Consider the following 24,527-nt stretch of genomic DNA (forward strand, 5'->3'; position numbering starts at 1 on the left):
AATGAATCTAGAATATATGAAAGTTTCACTTTTTGAAATGTTACAAAAAAAAAAATCTTTTTTTGAGATGGACATGTATAAAGTAAAAAAAACTAAAAAGTAAAGTGAATTGTGAGATAAGAAGTTGTGATTGCCTTTTTTATTCTGTGGCCAAAAAAAAAAAAAAAAAAATTGCAAGACATAAAATGAAAATTCAGAAGCAAGGTTCAAAAGTAGTGTAGTTCTTCACATGATATTGGGCTATGTATTGACATGTATTTATTTTTCAATTGTTGAAATTACACTGACTGACAGTAAAGATACCAAAAAATAACTTCAGGAAATAACTTATATTTCCCTACTGATGCGCATATATAAATGGTAATATATTAATAAAAAAATAACAAATAAAATAAAAATGAAAATGCACATAATTACTAAAAACTTCAAATACATATACTGTATATAAAATTTTAAAACAGGAATAAAAACTACACTAAAACAACACTGCCAAATTCCAAAGAAGATGGAGAATTTAACTTTTATTTTAGTATATTTGGTTGGATCAAATGCAAACCTTAAGACACTTGGAAATTATACACAATACACAACTAAATAACAACTGGGGCAGTTAAGGTAATTTTTCTTTTTATTTTTCCAACTGTAGATCAGTTGTGAACTTACAAGTGGTCAAAATGGAAATAACAGCACATCCTAACCAGGTGCAACACAAGAATACAGCAAGACGTCATAATTGTCTAGAATTAATTGAAATGTGGCACAAAAATTCAACAGCTGTCAACCATGATTTATTCTGCAATCAAAAACTGTCTAATAGTAGACCTTAGTCAGGACAGACACCATAATAAATGTAACGTGGACGACAAAGAAGATGTGAGGGACAGACTTACAGTCTTCAAACGCATTGTACAAAAGTCCTAGATCAGGACACTTTCAAAACTCAAAACTAAAATAGTATTAAAAGTCTTTGGAAAGATGTTTTGTCGCAGCTGAACTAAGGGAATGCTGTTAAACAGTACAATCCTGTACTTCCCTCACAGCCTCATTTTCATTCCTGCAAAACATTATTATATGGCCATGACTGGGGTCTATAGCGGAGCAGGATTGGGTGATGTCACAGAGCCAGACTTTTGCAGCTCCACTTTGTTGCTTATTCTGGCCAAAAATAATCGAACAACAAATGAAGCGAAATGATAAATGAAGCAATAGCAAATCAGTTCATTCAGTTTTTAGTATACAGCTATTTGGAGCGGGATTTAAATTTTTTTTTTGCATTTGTTTGCATTGCCAACAGCCTCTTTCATTTATGTCGCTTTTTTATTGCAAAATATTTTCAGTGTGACTGCACCTTGACATAGGAGACAGAATCATTGTCTCTTTATTGTGTTGTGCCCAATTAGGACAAGGTAACGTAAAAGACTGTTTGTAGATTGGGACCCAGACTGTTCGCACTTAAAGGGATAGTTCACCCAAAAAATGAAAATGACCCCATGATTTACTCACCCTCAAGCCATCCTAGGTGTATATGATTTTCTTCTTTCAGATGAATACAGTCGGAGTTATATTCTAAAATGTCCTGGCTCTTCCAAGCTTTATAATGGCAGTGAAAGGGGTTTAAGATTTTGAAGACCAAAAAACTGCATCCATTCGTATAAAAAATACTCCACAATAAAGACCTTCTGACATGAATATCCATATTTTAAACTTTATAAACTGTAATCTCTAGTTTCCACTAACTGTTGTACGCACAGATGATGGATGTACTGTAGTGAAAACATTTGAGGATTGTGATATAAGCCAAGAGGAGACTGGTTTTCATTTGCTGTAAACAAAACTTGGTTCTCACAAGACTAGCATATTCTCAACGGAGCTTACGTTTCGTCATCCGCTGGAACACCACTCTAGTGAACATGCATATGACAGTTAGGAGAAGCTAGAGATTACAGTTCATACAGTTTTAAATATGGAAATTTTTCTTACACAGATGCATCAATTCACTCTAGAAGGCCTTTATTAACCACCCAGAGCCATCTGGAGCACCTTAATGATGGATTTACGCTCTTTATTTTGCTTCACAAACTTGATCACAATTCACTGCCATTATAAAGATTGGAACAGAGGTCTGTGCGAAAGTGTTTTTTTTAGTCCCACTTCAGCAAGTTTATATTCCACACCCTCCCACTCCCGCTATATATTAACTGTTTGTTCACCCGTTGCCCGCTTAGAATAATTTTCTTCATGACCCGATCATTCCTGCTATTTAGATCTCATTTCCAGAATCTCACATTTAAATTTCTGCTACTTAATTTATGTATTACTCTTATATGTACGATCAAAAATGATGGAGCATTTTAACATCCTGATTTTCTTTTAAGTTTTCATTTAAGTTCTTTTCCCTGTTATCATTAAAATCGCCAGCCCCACCATCAACCCCAGGATGTTAAAGAGATAGGCTAACAAAAGTGCAGTCTGCACAAAATTGTATTTGTTATTTATTTTGTCTCGTCAAGACACAAAATTCATTTAACATGTTAAAAATGTAGGTTGTACAAAAATTATGTCTTATTTTTATTCGTCTTATCAAGATATAATTTGTTTAACATTTTGCTGTCAACACAATAGGAAAATGTCGCAGAGAGAAAAAAAAATTAAATGTAGGTTGTACAAAAATTGTAGCCTAGCATACTTATTTTTATTCGTCTTGACAAAATACAAAATTCATTTAACATTTTGCTGTTGACAGCATAGGATATTGATAGACCGCCTGCTTCCGTTCAAATTACACCAGAGTTACTGACCGCTACCACGTTATATTCATTAATTTAGCCTCGCATACCCAAGAAACCTATGGAGTGTTGCAGGAATGCAGACGTTTAGCTTGGAAGAGCCAGGACAATTTTTAGTATAACTCAGAATGTATCTGTCTGAAAGAAGAAAGTCATACACACATAGGATGGCTTGAGTAAATCATGGGGTAATTTAATTTTTTGAGTGCACTATCCATCCCTTTGTTGTATATTATTATATCTATTTGTCCCTTTGTGAATGTTTTTTTAGGATTATGTATCTCATTTCTTTTTTTTAAGCCTAAACATTTCAATTTATGAAACATGCCCCTCAGGACGCAGGAATAAAAGAACATTATTGGCAAGATAAAAAAAAAAAAAAAAGGAGAAAAATGTCAACTATAAAAATTGCATCCAAAGCAGTTATAAGCCTGAGGGCTACTAAATCTAAATTCTTTGGCTTTTCAGCAGGCACAATGTAAAGTCATCCAAAATTCAACAAAAATCGCTAAATAGTTTCATAGGCCATACACTTCTCAGGCCATAACGTCAACGTAGCAGTGCACTGTGCATTAAAAGGAGCTCAGTTCTCTTGCAAATACATACCCTTTCAATTTATACTACTATATATATATATACACACATCTGAATGACATAGATATGTGTGGACATAAAAACATCACCCATAAAGCACTGTAGGTGCAGGTATGAAACTGCAATATGTACATTAAAATTCAGGTGCATAAAATGTTCTGCCTTATTTTGAACAGAATGGTGTTATAGCACTAAGGAGTTTCTCTTAAAAACTGTTCTCAACTGCTGAAAGCTCCCAGCACAAAAAACCCTTCCACAACAAACCAAAACACCATATATATCTGAGGGTCCAAAGTTTCTAGGAGTCCGGTCCAAGAACTGTGCACAAGAAAATCAGAACGTTATGGCTCCCATGTACATGACCATCTCCACAGAAGAAATCAGGTCTCCATGGGGGTGCTATTGCAATCTGGGATGGATGGTGGATTAGGATTTCCTTCAGACCCTTGTTGGATCATCCCAGGAGGGTTGTCCTGTCTTTGCCGTTGATGGTAGTGAGAGTTGGGGTGTTTGTAGACACCTTGTCTGCTTTGGTTGTAATTATGTTGGAATCCTTCTCCAACAGGCTGGTCTGAAGTAAAATTGGGATTGTACCAGGTGTAACGCGCTCTACTTTGCTTGTGCTGCCCTTGAACCGATCCACCGTCTTTACGCTCAATATTTCCGGCCTGTTCGTTGGTTAAATATCCATCAAATGGATTCCGCCCCCTGTTTCTGGATCGTTGCCTGTTTCCCCAGTTGCCGTAGCCTCTGTTACCGTGATTGTGCCGCTGTTGGTGATGATTGTTTGGCCACTGGCCCTTGTTTGGTGAGGGAGATGATTGGAAAGTATGAACCATATCAGTATTGGACTGAGCGGATGTGTCCTTTCCACCTTCACCCCCTGATGACGGGCCCCAGATGAAGCCTCGGTTTTGGGGATTATTCTTAAAGGGGAACTGTAGCTTCCTCTCTTGAGGCGGCAAGAACCGCCCAGTGCCTGGCAAGAAAGGACCATTGGGGTTGCGAGGGATTTGAGAAATGAAAGATGGATTTGAGAATTGAGGCGATGCCATACTGAATGGGTTGTTCTGAGAGTGTCCCGAGGGAGACTCTGAGTAGAGGGCATTGTTTGGCTGATTGCTGGCTCCTTTGCGACGTTTAGGGTCATGGTATTTGTCTGGGTACTGCCAGCGATGACGACCCCGTCGGTACCCAGAATCCTCATCGCGTCTGTTGACTTCTGCTGGTGGGCTGTCGCCTCTGGCCCCATCCAACTCAATGTTATCACCGTCTCCCTGAAATAAAAACACCATGAAAATCTTTACAATAGCTTAAAAGGTGCACAAAGTATAGTATGGTTACACTTTATTTTAAGGTGACGTTGTTATAATATAATTACACAAAAAAAGTACAGAGTAATATTAATTAACCACACATACATACTATGTTTTATGTATCATTGAGATACAGTTAATCTTTTGAATTAGTTTATTATAATATCTTTGGGTTTGATTTTCATTTTAAAGTTAATGTTTTAGTAAATTTTTTGTGTATTTTTGTCCTCATTATTAGTTTTGGTTGTTTTTAGGGCTGTCAAATGATTAATCACGATTAATCACATTCAAAATAAAAGTTTTGTTTACATAATATATGTGTGTATACTGTGTATATTTATTATGTATATATAATTACACACACATGTATATATTTAAGAATAATATGTTATGTTTATATATTAAATATATTTATATATAATATAAAATATAAGAATATAAATATATAAATGTATATACATGTAAATATTTTCTAAATATATAATTTATGTGTGTGTATTTATATATACATAATAAATATACCCTGTACACATACATATATTATGTAAACAAAACTTTTATTTTGGATGTGATTAATCGTGATTAATCATTTGACAGCCCTAGTTGTTTTATGTCAATATAGTTTATTCAATTTATTTATTTTATTTTATACATATGATTAGTTTTAGTTAACTATAATAACCCTGCTTACCACATGGTTAAGGGTTAGTTGCTTGTAATTATGCATAATTTACTGTTATTACTATATTAAGTACACATAGCAAGTAACTACCTCAAAATAAAGTGTTAACAGTATTTCTACTTTGTTACTGTACTTCATTTTCAGGTACATGTACTTTACCAGAGTATTGGGAACAATTCATTGAATTAGTCATATCTGAGTCCAAATGAGCTAAGGACAATGAAAAAATATAATCTCCAGAGCCTGAGTGTGTGAAGAATTTGAAGTCAGCGGTAAAGTAATGTTAAATTTTAATATAGTTTATTGTAAGGACAACCACACGTTGTCATAAAAGCGGTTTGTGAACTAAATCTGACGTGTAAGTAATAATGTCAGACTGAGATCTAACTTTAATCCTCTCTACTTATATTTGTGACATTCATGATTAATCGTATAGACTACATCTTTTTGAAAGAATTTTTAAGTTTTTAAAACAGTGTCACAAGCATAATCGAAGGGACCATGATAATTTCCCATGCAAAGAAGCAGGTCATCATAATAGTGAGTATATAGACTAAAATCCTAAAGTTAATGTGCCAAAATAGAGTTTCAATCAGAAGGTGGAAAACGGTCATGTATTATTAAATTTATACTGTTTCTTTCTTTTTATAATTTTAACAAAACAAATGCTTGGAATATTACATTTGAAAAAATAAACATTTTATATTTTAGAAACTTGCAACATGCATCATACTGCTAGTAAATGGACTGGGGAGAAGTGTGTATTTGAAGCAGTTTCTAGATATACGAGTGTTACCTGAACTTCGACTGGGAATATCTTCTCCATCTTCACCATGCGATCCCTTAGTGATCGGATCTCCTCATCCTTCATATTATTCTGCAACTTGACTTCCTGCAGTATATCAGTCAGCTTGTCAATATGAGCTTTGAGCTCTCCCATATCGGTCTTTCCTCCCTCATTCCCTCCTCCTCCAGCTGCTGTTGTTCTTTCCTCCCGGTCTCCCTCCTCTTCTCCGATGCCCACAGTCTCACATACGTCCTTCGCCACACTTTTCCAGCTTTCTCTCTCCTGAGGATCTTTTTGGCCATATGTGCGACAAAGCTCCTTCATCCTGACAATAGCCAAGGCCTCAATCTCTTGCCGTGTGTGTCTAAAGTCTCCAAGTGCCACTTAAAAGAAGAAATATAAAGATATACTCCTGTTAATGGAAAATACTGCATGATCGGTGACTAGCCAATCAAACTGGTATTTGCCATTTTGAGAAATCTTTTGCCGTTTTTCTGTATAAGATGCATTAGCGACTCATTTGAGGCAAAATCTACTCTGACATGAATTAAATCAGTGTCTCTATTTTGCATTTTAGCTTTAGAGTTACTCTTGAGCACAATGAGGCACCTCATAGCAGATCTCTTTAACAGCCTGTGTGCGAAGCTCTTCCAAGCTGAGTCTGTGCTTGGACTCCTGGGTGGCAGGTATGCGGCGGCGCTGGGGGATCTGATACACACGCAGTGGCTCCCTCCTCTTCCCACTGCTGGGCAAACCACACTTTTTCACGATAGACTGCATCTGCAAACAATCAGCAAGAACAGAATTACTTCTTGTCAGAAATTAACAGCTCAGAAACAGCTACATGAAGTAAAAAAGAATGGAACAGAATGCAGGCATCTCAAGATGTCTCTTTAAAATAAATTTTAAGACTGCATCTCAAAAATTTAATACTGAAGGAGTAAGATTATATTATTATAATTTTTTTTTAAATTACAGCGAGATGCAGTGAAACCATCAAAGACATCAATCTAGAGTGCATGTCTACTAGTGGTCGACCGATATTTTGCCAAGGCTGATATACTGGCCAATATTTGGCATTTTGTTTTTATTGCCATTGGCCAGCTATTTTTTCTGTTTGGTTAATATGTCGGAAGCTGGACTTTTATTTATTTATTTTTTTTGTCAGCGCTGAAAAACTAGCACACAGAGCTTCTGTTCATAGTCTTTATTACATTACTGACTTTGTTTAAAAGTTCTGACTAATAAATTATTACACAAAACTTGTAAACAAAGTTATTAAAGTGTACACAAAAAAAGTATTATAGCATTTTCTTTTCAGGTATTAGTAACAGAAAGGCAAACACAAGAATACTTTCATCTAATGGTAGCATTCAGTAAATATGTGTTTCATTTAAACAAGTCTTTGTATATCTAATAAAAGTTTAATTTCAATAAGCTTGCAAACTTTGTTGAATTCAGCTCCGATATCTTCTGAAGTGTGCATTTGTAGACTGCATAAAAACAACTGAACTCAGTCTGGGTAAATTGAATGCAAACTAACAGGAGAGTCGCTAGACACGCATAAGCGACAAACTTAAAATTCTTGATTTCAAACTGGGCTGCTATGTTGTATAAATGATATTAATTAAATTATATTCACTGTGTGCTGTATGTAAAATTAGAGCTACTTTGTTTTTTTTTTTCAAAAGTTTTTTTTTTTTTTTTTGTGAACATTATATAAAATAAATTACATTTCAGCAACTATTAAACGTATTTAACTAGGAGTGCTCCGATCAGGATTTTTGAGGCCGATCACCAATCATCAGGAAGCAGTATATGCCGATACCTATCACCGATACGGATCTTTTTAAAGCCTTCTTTTTATCATGTAGATGTAATGTAAAAGTGATACACCAATCAGGATTTTTAGACATTTAGTCAGGGTCTGAATTTCCTTTTTGATAATGGGAGAAATTCCTCTTTTAGGTGACTCCTGTGAGAGGGGATTGTTTAATTTGATTCACTGAAATTTACAATTTTAAACATTTTCAAAAAATAGTTATCCAACCTAAATTTCACATCATTCAAACAATATCTAACACAAAAAACATGCAGTTGTTGCACAATAGCTTACACACAGCACAAGCCTGATTTTGTGAGCTGTACGTGAGGCGGCCTTTTACTCCAGGTTCACACATACTCCGTTTGCAGTGTATATGCAGTCCATGTGCTTTCACACAGGAGTCCACTACTGATCTGTGGCTGTTTACCACAAACACAACATTTATCCATTATTTTGATTTCAACTCCAAACATTGTTACTGAAAATGCTTTTTCAGCATTGTGAATCTTTTTTTTTTTTTTTTTTACAGTACAGTAATACAATCTTTCATAAATGCAATAATTATAAGCAACAAATTATTCCAATTCCAACCCCTAGTTTTTAACTATCTTTAAATTAAATAGTGTGATATCTATAGATTTGCTTTGTTGAGCACAATCCTCTTAAGAGACTGGCATTTACCATAAAAAATAAAAATAAAAAATAACATTGGTTGACCACTAATATCTACCTTGGGCTAAAAGTGCAGACACATTAGCAAAACTTTAGAAAAAAAAAGAAAACCCACATAAATAAGTGTGAGTCAAAGGAGTTCAGTATCAATCTATTGGTATTGCAGTGATGTATGTGTGTGTGACTGACCTTGTTGGCTGGCAATTTCTCTCTGAGAGAAGAGATGAGTCTCCAGCTCTCCTCACAGGACCGTTTATCTGAGTCATCACCGCTGTCTGAGTCTGCATACTACACACAGAGAGACAGAAAGACACATTAGCTTGGTTCTAAAGCCTAATGAGCTGCCTTTGCTGTAGCTTCTATGGCAACAAACGTCCTAACTATCATGGGACCTCCTAACGGACTGATTTGGAGCGCTCTACTGTACATAGGCAGCAATCTGCAAACCACATAACAAATACTCCTAACACAAAGCACACAGGAGACTTAACTCACAATAGAGTTTGATGTTAGCTTGATGCCAAGTTACGTCCTGGAATTTAAGTACTTTGCAGTATTAAGAAACATTTACATTAAAACAAAGAAAATGCATAATGTACAATGTTGTATAAACAATTCTAAACCATTCTATCTACGAAGCTAATTAAACAAGCAAGTTTTTGACACTAAGAATGTGAACTACATTTCACAAACTATCAGATTTCCTTGCCTCAGGGATTGCATCCTTTCTGACTAATTAATATACACGACTCTTCCAGTCATCCATGTTTTCTGTGGGAGAATTTGTACATCAGGCACCAAACCTTGGAATTTAGGAGATTTAAACAATTATACTTATGGATAAACAGCCTAAGTTTGGAATAAGACTCAATTTAGTATTCATTTCAATGACAGTAAGAACCCTGTTTCTTTCACTAACTTATATATAACATTGTCATAAATGCTCATAACCTTGTTGATATACATAAAAATATTTGTAAAAAATATTGTTTTCTAAAATATGCATTACAAAACAGAGCATAGACAGGGCCTCAGGTGTAACTCAGTTATGACAACATGCGCAGTAACGGGGTTTTGTATTTGCTTGGCAGAGTAATCAGTTTAATTAAAAATGAGATGGAACTGTTTTGGAATCAAATTGTGGCTTGGACAAAAGTGTGAGGAGCCTTACTGTTTTTTAAACAGCTTCTTTTCTTACCAGTCTCTGCTGTTCCAATATCTGGTCGGCCTCCTCCTTCTCTTTGCGGTACTGATTCTCCAGATCCTGCAGTCTAAGAGAGAAGGTTTAAAAAGAAAGAAAACATTAGCAAGGCAAACCCTGCTGGAGGAAACAATGGTTTCTTGATGGTCCAAGCAGATCTAGAAGGTTGATCAGATGGACTACCAGCTGTTTTTGCTGAGGCTGACCTGTAGACCATAATGGGCAATCTGATCATGGCTGGTAGATCACCTTGGACCAGCAACCTCATTCCAAAAACGAGCATTTCAGTATTCATTTCAGATACATTTTTACATCTTTCAAGATTCAGATTTGAACACAGACCCATACACAGAGGGAAATTAATTTAAAATGGGTTTTCACCTCTTCTCCATCTCCTGCTTTATGTCAATGCCTTGTTTCTCCAGCAGTTCTTTCTGTGCGTAGCTCCAGTCCACCGGCTCCCCCTGCTGCTCCTGTGTGGCATTGCGCTCTCTCTCTAAGCGGGCCTGCTCTGGGTGGTTAAACCTGAATACATGGTTCTTCCCCATCACTATACGGTTACCTATACAATCACCGGACAAAGGAGAATCAAAGTGCTTACAGGCACTAAGAAGATAAGATAATAAGGATATGTTCAGAATGACATGCTACCAAGACTGCTATTTTTGCAGCACACAGAAATGTAAGTGAACAAAGAAATAAAATATCCAGATGAACTTCACATAAATGCATTGAAATGTTCACTTTTGCATTTTAAGTCTTGTATAACAGCATTTATTTAAAATAAGACTAAGCAGTATGTACTGTAAAGTCTGTACTGCAGTAAACAATACACTAGTAGTCACCTTGTTTGAGCACAACACCATCAGTGATTCGTTTTCCATTGACGTACGTTTCTGCGCCAACTAATGGCTCCAAAGTCACCACCACTGTGTTCGCGCACACACACACACACACACACACACAGAGAGAGAGAGAGAGAGAGAGAGAGAGAGATTTGGTTCTTGTAAACAAAGTAAGTGATTATATGCATTAAAAACATTAAAAACATAATTTCTTGATGTAGCAAAATACACTGTCTTTTAAACTTATTCAACTTTTTTAACTACAGGTCTACATATGTCACAAATTTCTAACATGGAAATTTATGTAATATTTTATATACAGTCGTGGCCAAAAGTTTTGAGAATTACATAAATATTGGAATTTGGAAAAGCTGCTGCTTAAGTTTTTATAATAGCAATTTGCATATACTCCAGAATGTTATGAAGAGTGATCAGATTAATTGCATAGTCCTTCTTTGCCATGAAAATTAACTTAATCCCAAAAAAACAAAACCTTTCCACTGCATTTCATTGCTGTCATTAAAGGACCTGCTGAGATCATTTCAGTAATCATCTTGTTAACTCAGGTAAGAATGTTGACGAGCACAAGGCTGGAGATCATTGTGTCAGGCTGATTGGGTTAGAATAGCAGACTTGACATGTTAAAAGGAGAGTGATGCTTGAAATCATTGTTCTTCCATTGTTAACCATGGTGACCTGCAAAGAAACGCGTGCAGCCATCATTGCGTTGCATAAAAATGGCTTCACAGGCAAGGATATTGTGGCTACTAAGATTGCACCTAAATCAACAATTTATAGGTTCATCAAGAACTTCAAGGAAAGAGAATCAATTCTTGTAAAGAAGGCTTCAGGGCGTCCAAGAAAGTCCAGCAAGCGCCAGGATCGTCTCCTAAAGAGGATTCAGCTGCGGGATCGGAGTGCCACCAGTGCAGAGCTTGCTCAGGAATGGCAGCAGGCAGGTGTGAGCGCATCTGCACGCACAGTGAGGCGAAAACTTTTGGAAGATGGCCTGGTGTCAAGAAGGGCAGCAAAGAAGCCACTTCTCTCCAAAAAAAACATCAGGGACAGATTGATCTTCTGCAGAAAGTATAGTGAATGGACTGCTGAGGACTGGGGCAAAGTCATATTCTCCGATGAAGCCCCTTTCCGATTGTTTGGGGCATCTGGAAAAAGGCTTGTCCGGAGAAGAAAAGGTGAGCGCTACCATCAGTCCTGTGTCATGCCAACAGTAAAGCATCCTGACACCATTCATGTGTGGGGTTGCTTCTCATCCAAGGGAGTGGGCTCACACACAATTCTGCCCAAAAACAAAGCCATGAATAAAGAATGGTACCAAAACACCCTCCAACGGCAACTTCTTCCAACAACCCAACAACAGTTTGGTGAAGAACAATGCATTTTCCAGCACGATGGAGCACCGTGCCATAAGGCAAAAGTGATAACTAAGTGGCTCGGGGACCAGAATGTTGAAATTTTGGGTCCATGGCCTGGAAACTCCCCAGATCTTAATCCCATTGAGAACTTGTGGTCAATCCTCAAGAGGCGGGTGGACAAACAAAAACCCACTAATTCTGACAAACTCCAAGAAGTAATTATGAAAGAATGGGTTGCTATCAGTCAGGATTTGGCCCAAAAGTTGTTTGAGAGCATGCCCAGTCGAATTGCAGAGATCCTGAAAAAGAAGGGCCAACAATCTTTGCATAAATGTCATGTAATTGTCGATAAAAGCCTTTGAAACGTTTGAAGTGCTTGTAATTATATTTCAGTACATCACAGAAACAACTGAAACAAAGATCTAAAAGCAGTTTAGCAGCAAACTTTTTGAAAACTAATATTTGTGTAGTTTTGTGTAGTAAAACTAATATATGTTTGTGGCCAGCAAGTTTTTTTAATGCTTTTGAAAGTAGTCTCTTATGCTGACCAAAGCTGCATTTATTTGTTTGAAAATACAGTAAAAACACAAATATTGTGAAATATTATTACAGTTTAAAATAAGTCAGTGTTATATATTTGAATATATTTTAAAATGCAATGTAAAGCTGAATTTTCAGCATCCAGATGTAGCTTATCAGACCCGAACCAGACAAATTAAAGATTCGATCGGGAGCATGGTTGAAACATGAGGAGCCGAATTCCACAGAAAGGCAACAGGATGTTGTAAATCAACTCCTAGCACCGCAGTCTGAAGCAAGATAACCAACCAACTCTTTCAGAGAACAGCTTTCAACATTAACACCATTAGAACAATTATTGACAATTTCAATTCAGAGAAGAGATTGTCAAATTTGGGGCAAGTAATCCAGATTGATGGTCAAATAGATGCACAGCCTGACCATCACATGTAAACCCATGATGGTAATCATGATCACATGGATTGACTCCCCCACCTACAAGAGAAGAACCAGACTGAAATTCCTTTAAGTGGACCTTTTAACCTCTGGTCTCCACAAAACGTCCTTATGTCAGAGAATGGCACAAAAACTTTCTTTTACAGATGTAGATGCACCAAAATGAACTCAAAAAAGACTTATAAAGGAATATCAGTCCATTGCTTAACTCCATATCATAATATGAAACACACACATTTGACTATCATGTTTCTAATCACTTATTGTGTATGTATTTTTAATAACTATTGAATAGCTTAAGTATTCATATTCATGTTTAGTATGTTTGTGTTCAAATCTTCTTGCTTGAAACGTTTCTGACCATCAGTTATTTGTCAAATGTATCATATTCTTATCATAGGAATTATGTCCAAAATTATACCCTGCAAGAGCGGGAAAATTCGGACCACGTGATTGATAAGATAACATGATTTATGAATGGGTAGGACAAACATCACAACACCCCGAGCAAAGACAATATCTAATTGGTCAAGACAACATTTGAGGTGTGGCCAAAAGGCAAGTTTAAATACTCAGGACACCATCAAATTTTGCTTTTAGCTTTGGCTTTTCAGCTGCTGCTTTTAGTCATCACTTTTAGTGTTCTTCGAGCGCTGTTCCAGCGTGCTTCGGCCTGCACGCCTGCTGCTACTTAGCCATGATGAGAAGAAACACCACCTAATCTCGTCAAACTTTACTTCTATTGTTTTACTTTAGTTTCTTTTCTTTTCTGTTTGAGAGTTTCATGTTCTGAGTTAAGTTTTGTAACGCCATGTCTCCGAGTCTGACCTCGAGTGCCCGTTCAACTTCAACCAGCCCACAACTCCGCATCATCAGCCAACGCTCAACCACGGGCTTCCCAAGACGTCACTTCAACGACTACTGAACTTCCAGCCAATCAGCAACAAAGGGAACCCCCTTTACACAGGCATCACAAGTAACGTACCTCCAGACTAAGCTGAACTGGTGTATCTAATATAATTTTAACCTCACTAAGGAACTCAGTGCGAGGGTTAATTATGTGATTGATGGTTGTTAATGTCTATGCAATTTCACGTATTGCTGTAAAATTGGGATTTCACATTTTCATTCTCTTAAACTCATTATTTCATAACTTTCTCTCTTCCTGCAACTTGTGTGAATGTGTGAGTGCGTGTGCTTATGTGTTAGATTACAAACCCGATTCCAAAAAAGTTGGGACACTGTACAAATTGTAAATAAAAACAGAATGCAATGATGTGGAAGTTTCAAATTTCAATATTTTATTCAGAATACAACATAGATGACATATCAAATGTTTAAACCGAGAAAATGTATAATTTTAAGGGAAAAATAAGTTGATTTTAAATTTCATGGCATCAACACATCTCAAAAAAGTTGGGACAAGGCCATGTTTACCACTGTGTGGCACCCCCTCTTCTTTTTATAACAGTCTGCAAACGTCTGGGGACTGAGGGGACAAGTTGCTCAAGTTTGGGAATAGGAATGTTGTCCCATTCTTGTCTAATACAGGCTTCTAGTTGCTCAACTGTCTTAGGTCTTCTTTGTCACATCTTCCTCTTTATGATGCACCAAATGTTTTCTATGGGTGAAAGATCTGGACTGCCGGCTGGACATTTCAGTCCCCGGATCCTTCTTCTATGCAGCCATGATGTTGTAATTGATGCAGTATGTGGTCTGGCATTGTCATGTTGGAAAATGGAAGGTCTTCCCTGAAAGAGACAACATCTGGATGGGAGCATATGTTGTTCTAGAACTTGGATATACCTTTCAGCATTGATGGTGCCTTTCCAGATGTGTAAGCTGCCCATGCCACACGCACTCATGCAACCCCCATACCATCAGAGATGCAGGCTTCTGAACAGAGCACTGATAACAACTTGGGTTGTCCTTGTCCTTTTTAGTCCGGATGACATGGCATCACAGTTTTCCAAAAAGAACTTCAAATTTTGATTCGTCTGACCACAGAACAGTTTTCCACTTTGCCACAGTCCATTTTAAATGAGCATTGGCCCAGAGAAAACGTCTGCGCTTCTGGATCATGTTTAGATATGGCTTCTTTTTTGACCTATAGAGTTTTAGCCGGCAATGGCAAATGGCACTGTGGATTGTGTTCTCCAACAGTGTTTTCTGGAAGTATTCCAGCATTACAGTAGCATTCCTGTATGTGATGCAGTGCTGTCTAAGGGCCCGGAGATCACAGGCATCCAGTATGGTTTTCCGGCCTTGACTCTTACGCACAGAGATTGTTCCAGATTCTCTGAATCTTTGGATGATATTATGCACTGTAGATGATGATGATGATGATAACTTCAAACTCTTTGCAATTTTTCTGAGAAATTCCTTTCTGATATTGCTCCACTATTTTTCCGGCGCAGCATTGGGGGAATTGGTGATCCTCTGCCCATCTTGACTTCTGAGAGACAGTGCCACTCTGAGAGGCTCTTTTTTATACCCAATCATGTTGCCAGTTGACCTAATAAGTTGCAAATTGGTCCTCCAGCTATTCCTTATATGTACATTTAACTTTTCCAGCCTCTTATTGCTATCTGTCCCAACTTTTTTGGAATGTGTAGCTCTCATGAAACCCGAAATGAGCCAATATTTGGCATGACATTTCAAAATGTCTCACTTTCAACATTTGATATGTTATCTATATTCTATTGTGAATAAAATATACGTTTATGAGATTTGTAAATTATTCCATTCCTTTTTTACTCACAATTTGTACAGTGTCCCAACTTTTTTGGAATTGGGTTTGTAGTTTATATGTCTTAGATTTATCTAATAAAGCCTTATTCATATTGAAAAGAGAAGTATCTTGTGTTTTGTGCTTACAAGTTAATGTCTTAAACTGCCGATCTTGTTACTGTGCTAATTAATAGTGTTTTCACTATACTTTGGATATTAATATCCATTGCACAGTTGATGTTATACGGCTTGTTTAGTGAATCGCTGGCTGTTTCAGTGATCAGCTGTAAAACAGTGATTCTGTTCAAATTTCATTTAAAATCTTAAATGATTCCCTTTGAGCTAAATTGACCTGTTTCCCTTACACTTACTCCAGGCTTCAGTGTCACATGATCCTTCAGAAAGCATTCTAATATGCTGATGTGCTGCTCAAGAAACATTATCAATGCCGAAAACAGTTGTGCTGCTTAATATTTTTGAGGAAACCTTGATAAATTGTTTTTTGAGATTCTTTGATACTTTTCAAAAGAACAGCATTTATTTGAAAAATAAATATTTTGTAACATTGCCTTTACTGTCACTTTTGTGTGATCGCTCTCACCTTCATTATTCTCATTGACTTCACTGCAAAAGACGCAATGCAGTTCCTTTATAAACTGACCGGTAAGACGAATATCCACATCCTCCTGACCAACCCTGCAACACATGCACACAGCACCATGAGACACAGAAGGCAGTATTTACACAGAAACTGACCACTCCTTTAGCAACTCATTGCTCACCTGGTGACTCCATCTTTAATATAATATATCAGACACTCTGACATCAGAGGATCCTCGTTCAGATTCACCAGATGGGGCGTCTGAGGAAAAAACACATGTGACTTAAACATGTGGTTTTGATGCAGTTTAGACTTAATAAGACTCAGTGTGCTAGGATAGTGAGTATGGGGCATTCACGCAGAATGCATTTTTGTTTTGAAAAATGCGAGACACATGCAGTGGAATGAGGGAAAAAAAAGCAAGCTCTTGAGACATTTTTTTTAAATGGGAACTTTAACTTGAACAATGTGCCTCGTGCAAGACACTGCAAAATACATGAGAGCAATGGTCAAACACATTTGTCTAGCTTGTTTACATAGAAAAACAATGGAAAAGTAGCGTAGTGGAATGGAAAAACATTCTGCATGAAAGATTCTTATGTGTAGAAATCATAAGGTGCGGTCACATTAACAATTTAAGCAAAACATTTTTACAGGTAAAAAACGTCTTATCTATTGTAAACAGTACAACAATATGAAACATAGCTGACACAAAAGACACTTTCAAACTAAGCAGCTTCCTGTTGGTCAGTGAATCGAATTTGTGTGACTAACTTAAATCTGATGCAAAATCTCCCTGTGGAAATCTTTCATCCACAAAATTCCTGATTGTGTGAATTCCTATTGAAATGACTGCATTTTGCCAGTGAAAATATGCTGTACAACAGTAACTGCACCTTCACTTCCTGTTAAGTTGCTTTGACAACATGTATTGTGAACAGCACTATACAAATAAATATGACCTTAAAATAAGACTTGACTCACTCTTTTGGGAGAGAAGACACCCACTGTTCCTCCATCTTCTTTTACAGACACACCCATCTCAGCCAGCAGAGCCTCCCTAATGTGTCACACACAGAGACAGATGGTGTGGGTGTGGGTTTCACACCTGTATTACTCCCACAGAGCCAGAGTTTTGACTATCAGCATAAAGTCTGGCCCATATTGCAGATCATTCTAGACAAGGTCAAGCTGAGAAATGGCAATTGAGAGATGATGAAAATAAACGTTCCTCAAAAGCATGACGTATTATACTCACTTTTGAAAATGATTTTGTTTAATTGAAGATCAAGTCAACTAAGCATTCATAATTGAAAACTATTAACATGTCAACCCTCTGCATTGCGAGTAAATCACTCGCATATATGACTAAATCTTCACCCTGGGCAACTAAATGTTGTGTAATATTAGCCACTGCATAATAAATTCTTAGATTTTACTCACCAGTGTGTGAGTTGGAGGCTAAGTATAAGTTTAGCACAGATATATTTTCACTCTCCAAACACACCGGCCCAAGGCATAAGTGAACAAAGCGGCTGCTTAGGGCCCCCCGTGGCCACCAGGGGGCCCCCAAGAGTATTTCAAAAGCCCCATCATGCAAGCACACTGGCGCTGTATGACAGATGCATGACTTTTATTTAGTTTTTCCTTTTTTTATTCAAAATATCCACAAAATTGTTAACTAGCCTACATTATGAACTATATGATACAGCCTATTCTGATCATCAAATATGTGTGAATTAATTTGTTTTGTCGTTTAACCTTAATGACCATGTTAGTTAGACCATGTTTTTTTAGGTAGGTCTAACATTAGTTTTTAGGTACAGAAATGTAATAAATAAATGAAATGTAAAACAGCATTGCATATTTGACTGTATAAATTAAACTTTATTAAAGTTACAAAAGCTATTCAATCAAGAGCAGTGAGTGATTTTTTGTTGTTGCTGTTTTATTAATATTAAGAAAGTGCTGTCACATTAAGAGAATGCACTGATCCAGTGCACTGATACAGTACGTTCAGCCAGCTATGTCTGCTATAGGAGACTTGCCAAGACGGCATTTTGACATAATTGTGTGTGAATTTGTCCATTTAAACACAATACTTCAGAGAGAGCTTAATATTTGTGTACGTTCTGAGTTACATGAGTTTAGTTTAAACAGATATCAACTGTGCACGTGAGCTATCAGCACCCGGGTGATGACGGAATAAATGACTGCTCATATTCAAGCATATGGCATTTGCTGTAAATGGTTTGTCCAGGTTTTTTTTTTCCCCCATCGCTGTGAAAAGCCAGATTGTGCATCCATCAACAGAAATATACATTAGCCATTTTTTTTTTTTTTTTTTTACGTGTTATTTATAGCAAACCATTTTACAGATGCGTTGTCAGATGTAAGTTGAACCACGGTCCTAGTGCGTGCTGAAACCGTGTGTGGAGAACCGTACGGTTCATTTTTTTCCGTGAAGCGGTCCACCCCTACTTAGCACATGTGTGCTTTTGTTTACAATTTCTGGTTCACTTGCAAAAAGGGCAGCGTGAAAGCAAACTGCAACAAACCAAAAAAAAAATCATTGTATTTGGTCCGGACCAAAGCAAATGAACTAGCGGACTTTGCTGGTGTGAATACACCCTAAAACAAGAAAGCAGACTTTCATTCAAACAGTCAATGTTTTGTTTTAATAATGTTTAAGGCTCCTTTTAGGGAAAGGCTATGATAGCAATGCCATGCAAAGTGACAGAACAACCTCTATGAATCATAACCCATCCTAACTGGCTAGTTTGTTGATATGTGTTACCCGCCAAGGTCAATTTCCACCTGCATTTGGAGAGTCAGCATGTTAATTTCAAACCCTGTATTTCCCACAGGCTGCCCTGCTCTCTGACAAGATACTGGCATTGGCAATCAAAAAATCCATATTGGTCGACGACCAACCATAACACACCAAGCAGATAGCTGGCTGTCAACAAATGTTGACCTGTCATTAGCATCTGTCGGCAAAGTTTGTTCTGCACCACTGTCAATAGTCAGACTCCTATCGGCAGCTTTTCAGCCAATTTAACGTTAATTCGGTGGCAAAGCCCATAAATGAGAGACATCATACTGATTGACTGTTCAGTTTAGTGAAACCAGTGCATGAGAAGAACGGAAGTGACAAAAGTGAATAAAAAAAGTTAAATCAAAGCAAGATTGGTGCTCACATTAACCATTTAACCGCTAACCGAAAGTAAAAAATATTTAGATTAATACCTTCAGTTTAAACGGTTTAAAATGTATTTAAAAGGGAACAGGTGGTAACAGTCAGAAATTCAGTTGGAGCGGCATTACATTTATAATCTTATAAAACACTGAATCCTACTAATCTTATCAGTTAATGGTTAATTTTTGGATAACAAGTAACAGTTGTCGGTTGGGAAAATTAACCGAAATGAACATCCCTAGTATGAAGAGTTATTTCCTCACACAGGTGCAAAACATTAATAGCTGGCTGTAGTCTTTGAATGCGATGTAACGGTTGGTTTTCATCAAAGCTAGTTCTTTGATGTTGGATTCGTTTGTAACATTCAGAGGGTTATTCCATAAATGACATCCAAATTCAGTCTATTACAAATGTTTGTGTTACAATTGTGTGAACATTTTGAACACTGGGTACACATGGGTTGTGCCTGTTCTCACCTGTCTTGTCGTATTGACTCTGTTTTCCTGAGCTTCTCCTCCCATGTTTCATTCAACTCTGCAATTATCTTCTCTGTTTCCTGTTAGAAACACAGAAAGACATTGTAAGACAGAAATATTTTCTCTGCCTTTACTTTATTTTACATACCAAACATACAAAAGAACCCCTGATTAGTCAGAAGCACTCTCTGCATTTGGTTACTCTTACATTGGGTTAGTTGACATGCCTCGTAAAAGTATCATTGAGAGAGTAGTAGTAGCTGAGGTTAGCAAAACTTCTAAAATTCCAACACCTTTACCTAGTTTAATACTAAGAAACTCCATCATGAAAGTAGCTTCTCCAACATTACGGTACTGAGATTTGGCTGTTGTTGTGAAGAGAGTATCTGCTGAGAATGTGATATCATGTGTACCTTGAGTCTCTCCGCGGCCTCCTCTTTGCTGATGTGTGTAGTGGGACTAGTGGGCGCCACACCCTCCATTGGTGCATCAGAGGTAGACTGTACATATGAGAGCGAGGGCTGATGGAGCTCACCTGATGCTCCTCCCAAAGCCGGGCGTCCTGCTTCAGACCCTAAGAGAAAATGAATGTGCCAGTTATTGTTTAAGTGGCTGTTATTGTAATTGGTGTGCCTCCAGTTCAAATTTAATTTTAGAGATTGTGGCATTTAGTATATATAGATTTCCCTCCCCAGTACTCATTACGGTAATGCAAAAAATACCTAATATACTACAGTTCATAAGTTTTGGGTCAGTAAGATTTTTGTTTTTACTTAACCCAGCAAGAAAGCATTAAACTTATTAAAAGTGACAGTAAAAAATTCATAATTTTATAAAAGGTTTCTATTTTGAATAGTGCTGTCAAACGATTAATCGCGATTCATCGCATCCAAAATAAAACTTTTTGTTTACATAATGTATGTGTGTGCACAGTGTTTTTTTATTATGTACATATACTGTAAATACACACATACAGTATACATTTTGAAAATAATTACATGTATATACATATATATTTAAATTATTATATTTTATATTTAAATATATTTAATATATAAACATTTTTCTTAAATATATACATGCATTTGTTTGCATTTATATGTACATAATAAATATATACAGTACACACTCATATTATGTAAACAAAAACTTATTTTGGATGCGATTAATCGTTTGACAGCACTAATTTTGAATAAATGCTGTTCTTTTGAAAATTCTATTCAAAGAATTCTGAAAAAAAAATCTGTTTGCACAAAAATATGAACCAGCACAACAGTTTTTTTAACAATGAGAATAATAATAAAGGTTTCTTGAGCAGCAAATCAACATATTAGAATGATTTCTGAAGCATCGTGACACTGAAGACTGGAGTAATGATAACTGAAAATTCAGCTTTCATCACAGGAATAAATTACATTATATTAAATATAAATATATTCAAGTAGAAAACAGTTATTTGAAATTGCAATAATATTTCACAATATTACTTTTTTAACAAATAAATGTAGCCTTGGAGAGCATAAGAGACTTCTTTAAAAAACATTTTTAAAAGTCTTACAGTGTGGTATATTATTACATTTGTACAGCTTTTTATTTATGCTAATTTAAATAATATTACACATCTATTACATATCTCGATTTTAATGAGAATCACCACTGAAAATGAATTTAACACAATGTTTATGTGAAAATCTCAAAGGCTCTAAAAATGGGTTTAAGACCTTTTTTTGGGGGGTTTGGTATGGTGGTATAGTACAACTTGGCTGTTAATGTTAGGAGGGTTTGCATGTGTATGTGTATATTTACCTGAGGCAGTGATGAGGTTGCTGAGTCCCTGAGACAGGAGGAGCTCTTTGAGTCTGTTGACCTCTTCTTTCAGCTCCCTGACGAGACGTGCGTTTGGATCCTCATTAATGACAGCATTACACTTTATCTGCTTAGCTCTGTCTGCATACCTACAGCAGGACACATGCTGGTTATATAGTGCATACAGGACAATGTATTGTAGAAAAGAACTATGGTTCTCTTGTGTGTGTTTTTACCTGAGAGTACTGAGTGTTTCTTCATAATTAATATCTGCTGGGCTCAGAGCAGCAATCATGGCCGTACGAGAGTTTCCACCTCAAACACAAACACTCAATTAAACTCTGTGTGGAGCAGTAACAACAGTTGGTTAGAGACGTGTTTGCAACAAAACCAAAAGTTAAATGAATAACCGACAGCAGGTCTATTCACAAAAATTTTAATAACAGTAGTTAAAATAAGCTTACTTAAGTAATAATAGAAACTAGTTCAGTATGCAACACATTCCTTTATGTAATTATTAAAGTTAACCTCGTTTAAAGTTAGACCTCATTTTTGGCCACCTGCTTATTCACTACAGTTTAAAGGTTTGTGTAAGTAAGAATTTTTTAATTTTTGTAAGTCTCATACTTACAAAGGCTGCATTTATTACAATTTGTTATTATTTATGATAACTTAAAACAACTGTTTTTTTTTTTTTTTTTTTTTTTAATGAATTTATTCCTGTAATCAAGGTTGAATTTTCAGCATCATTAAACCAGTCTTCAGTGTGACATGACCCTTTGGCTGCTTGGACTTTCAAAAATCTTTCAGGTTACACTGAATTTATCTTCATTTATTTCAAAGATGAATGAAAGCTTTATGGGTTTAAAATGACATGAGGGTGAGTGTAGATGAAGATACAAATTTTAGACGAACTATCCCTTTAAATATGTAAATTTCCTTAACACTGATTTTTAAAATATTTTTTATCAAGTTTTTATATCTAAAACTTTCAGAATACACACAGCTGATGTCTGCATCTTTGTATGTTTCTGGAACCCCACATTTTTTTTACCGTTTAATCTTATGTTGTTTAGCTGTGTTTGTCTTCACAGGTAAGTTAGAAAGCAAGAGTATCTCCATCTCAAGATGTACTGTCAAAACACAATGTCTGCCTCTTGGTTGATACAAGAGTTACTTAAATATCTAGCTGTGTATCAGATAAACTTCTTGTTCACTGGTTTTGGACATCGGATCGAACTGATTTTAGATACCAGACAAAACAGATCCTCTAATGGGACATTCCTGACGCCTTGACAGGATCTAACAACACGTGAACCAAAAAGCATCTTATTGGTCAATGTATTTATTTCAGTGAAAAAAGTATCTTTAAACGAAAAATGCTCTCTTGTCAGACTAATTTTCAGATGTGTTGGAATGTATGGTTTTAATTCTCAGTCTGTGAAGAGGCCTTTAGACAGCAAGACATACCTAGATTTTCTCTCAATAGCCATGTGAGGACAGAATCCCTGTAGGGAATGAAATCAGAGCGTCTCTTCTTTGAGCCGTGCTGTGGAGGGGAAACATATTGTTACTCTTCACAAAGAACTCGACATTTGAGATAAAACACTAAAGGACAATGAAGAGACAAAGACACATTTGAGAAATGAGGTAAAGAACTGAACCGAAGCAGCAGTAAGAAACAAAAGAGAGTCAGAAAAACTAAAGAGAACAAAATAAAAATTCTTACCATATCTGCCAGTGCTGAGATAACTTTACCCAGTGTTGTCAGAGACTTGTTAATATTGGCTCCCTCCTAAAAAACCACAATGTTTTTAAACTTTCTGTTAATACTTAAGTTTAATATAACCAAAAGTAAGCTATAATTTACTTAAAGGGTTATTCACCCAAAAATTTAAATTAGCCCATAAATTACTCACCCTCAAGGCATCCTAGACTTTCTTCTTTCAGACGAATCCAGTCGGAGTTATATTAAAAATTTAAAATAATCTAAAAAAAAATCTAACATCAATAATAAAAACAGTTCAACACACCAAAAGAAGTTAAACAAAAACCGCCCACCCAAAATAAAAAATAAATCTTTACCTGTCAGAGGACGAGATGGTAAAGGCAGTAGAATCGATGCGTTCTAAAGTTCTAAAATGTTGCCTCAAAAAAAAAACGCATCGATTCGCTACAGGAATACTTTGTTAAGCTATGTGAGACATTTTTATTATGTATGGGCGCTTTTTATTTCACTTCTTTTGGACTGATGCATGCAACCCCCACTGACTGCCATTAAACAGCGTGAAAGATCAAAGAAAATTTTTAATATAACTCTGACTGGATTTGTCTGAAAGAAGAAAGTCATATACACCTAGGATGCCTTGCGGGTGAGTAATTTATGGGATAATTTTCATTTTTGGGTGAACTAACCCTTTAACAGAATGTCCATAGCTTTTCAATGTAATTCAAGTAATTTGATGTCAAGCTCCAAAAAACATGATAAAACTCTTACATATGACTTGTGTCCAATTTAAGCAATGATTCACCAGAAACTTCCCTTCCACTCATATATACACAGTACAGATCAAAATAAATTGTTATTGTTTTGAAAAAAAAAAAAAGAAGTCTATTATGCTCAGTAATTCTGCAGATATTTGATAAAACACAGTAAAAA

The 24,527-nt window shown here is 36.3% G+C and overlaps 1 protein-coding gene across 2 annotated transcripts in view; it reads right to left on the minus strand.

Moving 5' to 3' along the window:
- Positions 1–494: 494 nt before the first annotated feature.
- The window catches only part of kif1c (kinesin family member 1C), a 51,990-nt gene continuing 27,957 nt past the window's right edge, over positions 495–24,527 (minus strand). For both annotated transcript variants that reach the window (XM_042725115.1, XM_042725114.1), the window contains 16 exons: positions 23,598–23,663; positions 23,339–23,417; positions 22,105–22,183; positions 21,869–22,017; positions 20,476–20,636; positions 20,063–20,142; positions 17,372–17,447; positions 16,569–16,648; positions 16,388–16,482; positions 10,709–10,792; positions 10,245–10,425; positions 9,861–9,933; positions 8,852–8,950; positions 6,775–6,945; positions 6,175–6,549; positions 495–4,657 (listed from right to left, as the gene is read on the minus strand). In XM_042725115.1, coding sequence (XP_042581049.1) covers positions 3,761–4,657; positions 6,175–6,549; positions 6,775–6,945; positions 8,852–8,950; positions 9,861–9,933; positions 10,245–10,425; positions 10,709–10,792; positions 16,388–16,482; positions 16,569–16,648; positions 17,372–17,447; positions 20,063–20,142; positions 20,476–20,636; positions 21,869–22,017; positions 22,105–22,183; positions 23,339–23,417; positions 23,598–23,663 — 2,745 coding nt within the window. In that variant the 3' untranslated portion in view covers positions 495–3,760. The remainder of the gene's footprint in view (positions 4,658–6,174; positions 6,550–6,774; positions 6,946–8,851; positions 8,951–9,860; positions 9,934–10,244; positions 10,426–10,708; positions 10,793–16,387; positions 16,483–16,568; positions 16,649–17,371; positions 17,448–20,062; positions 20,143–20,475; positions 20,637–21,868; positions 22,018–22,104; positions 22,184–23,338; positions 23,418–23,597; positions 23,664–24,527) is intronic.

Source organism: Cyprinus carpio, chromosome B5 (assembly GCF_018340385.1).
Source record: "Cyprinus carpio isolate SPL01 chromosome B5, ASM1834038v1, whole genome shotgun sequence".
NCBI lineage: Eukaryota > Metazoa > Chordata > Actinopteri > Cypriniformes > Cyprinidae > Cyprinus > Cyprinus carpio.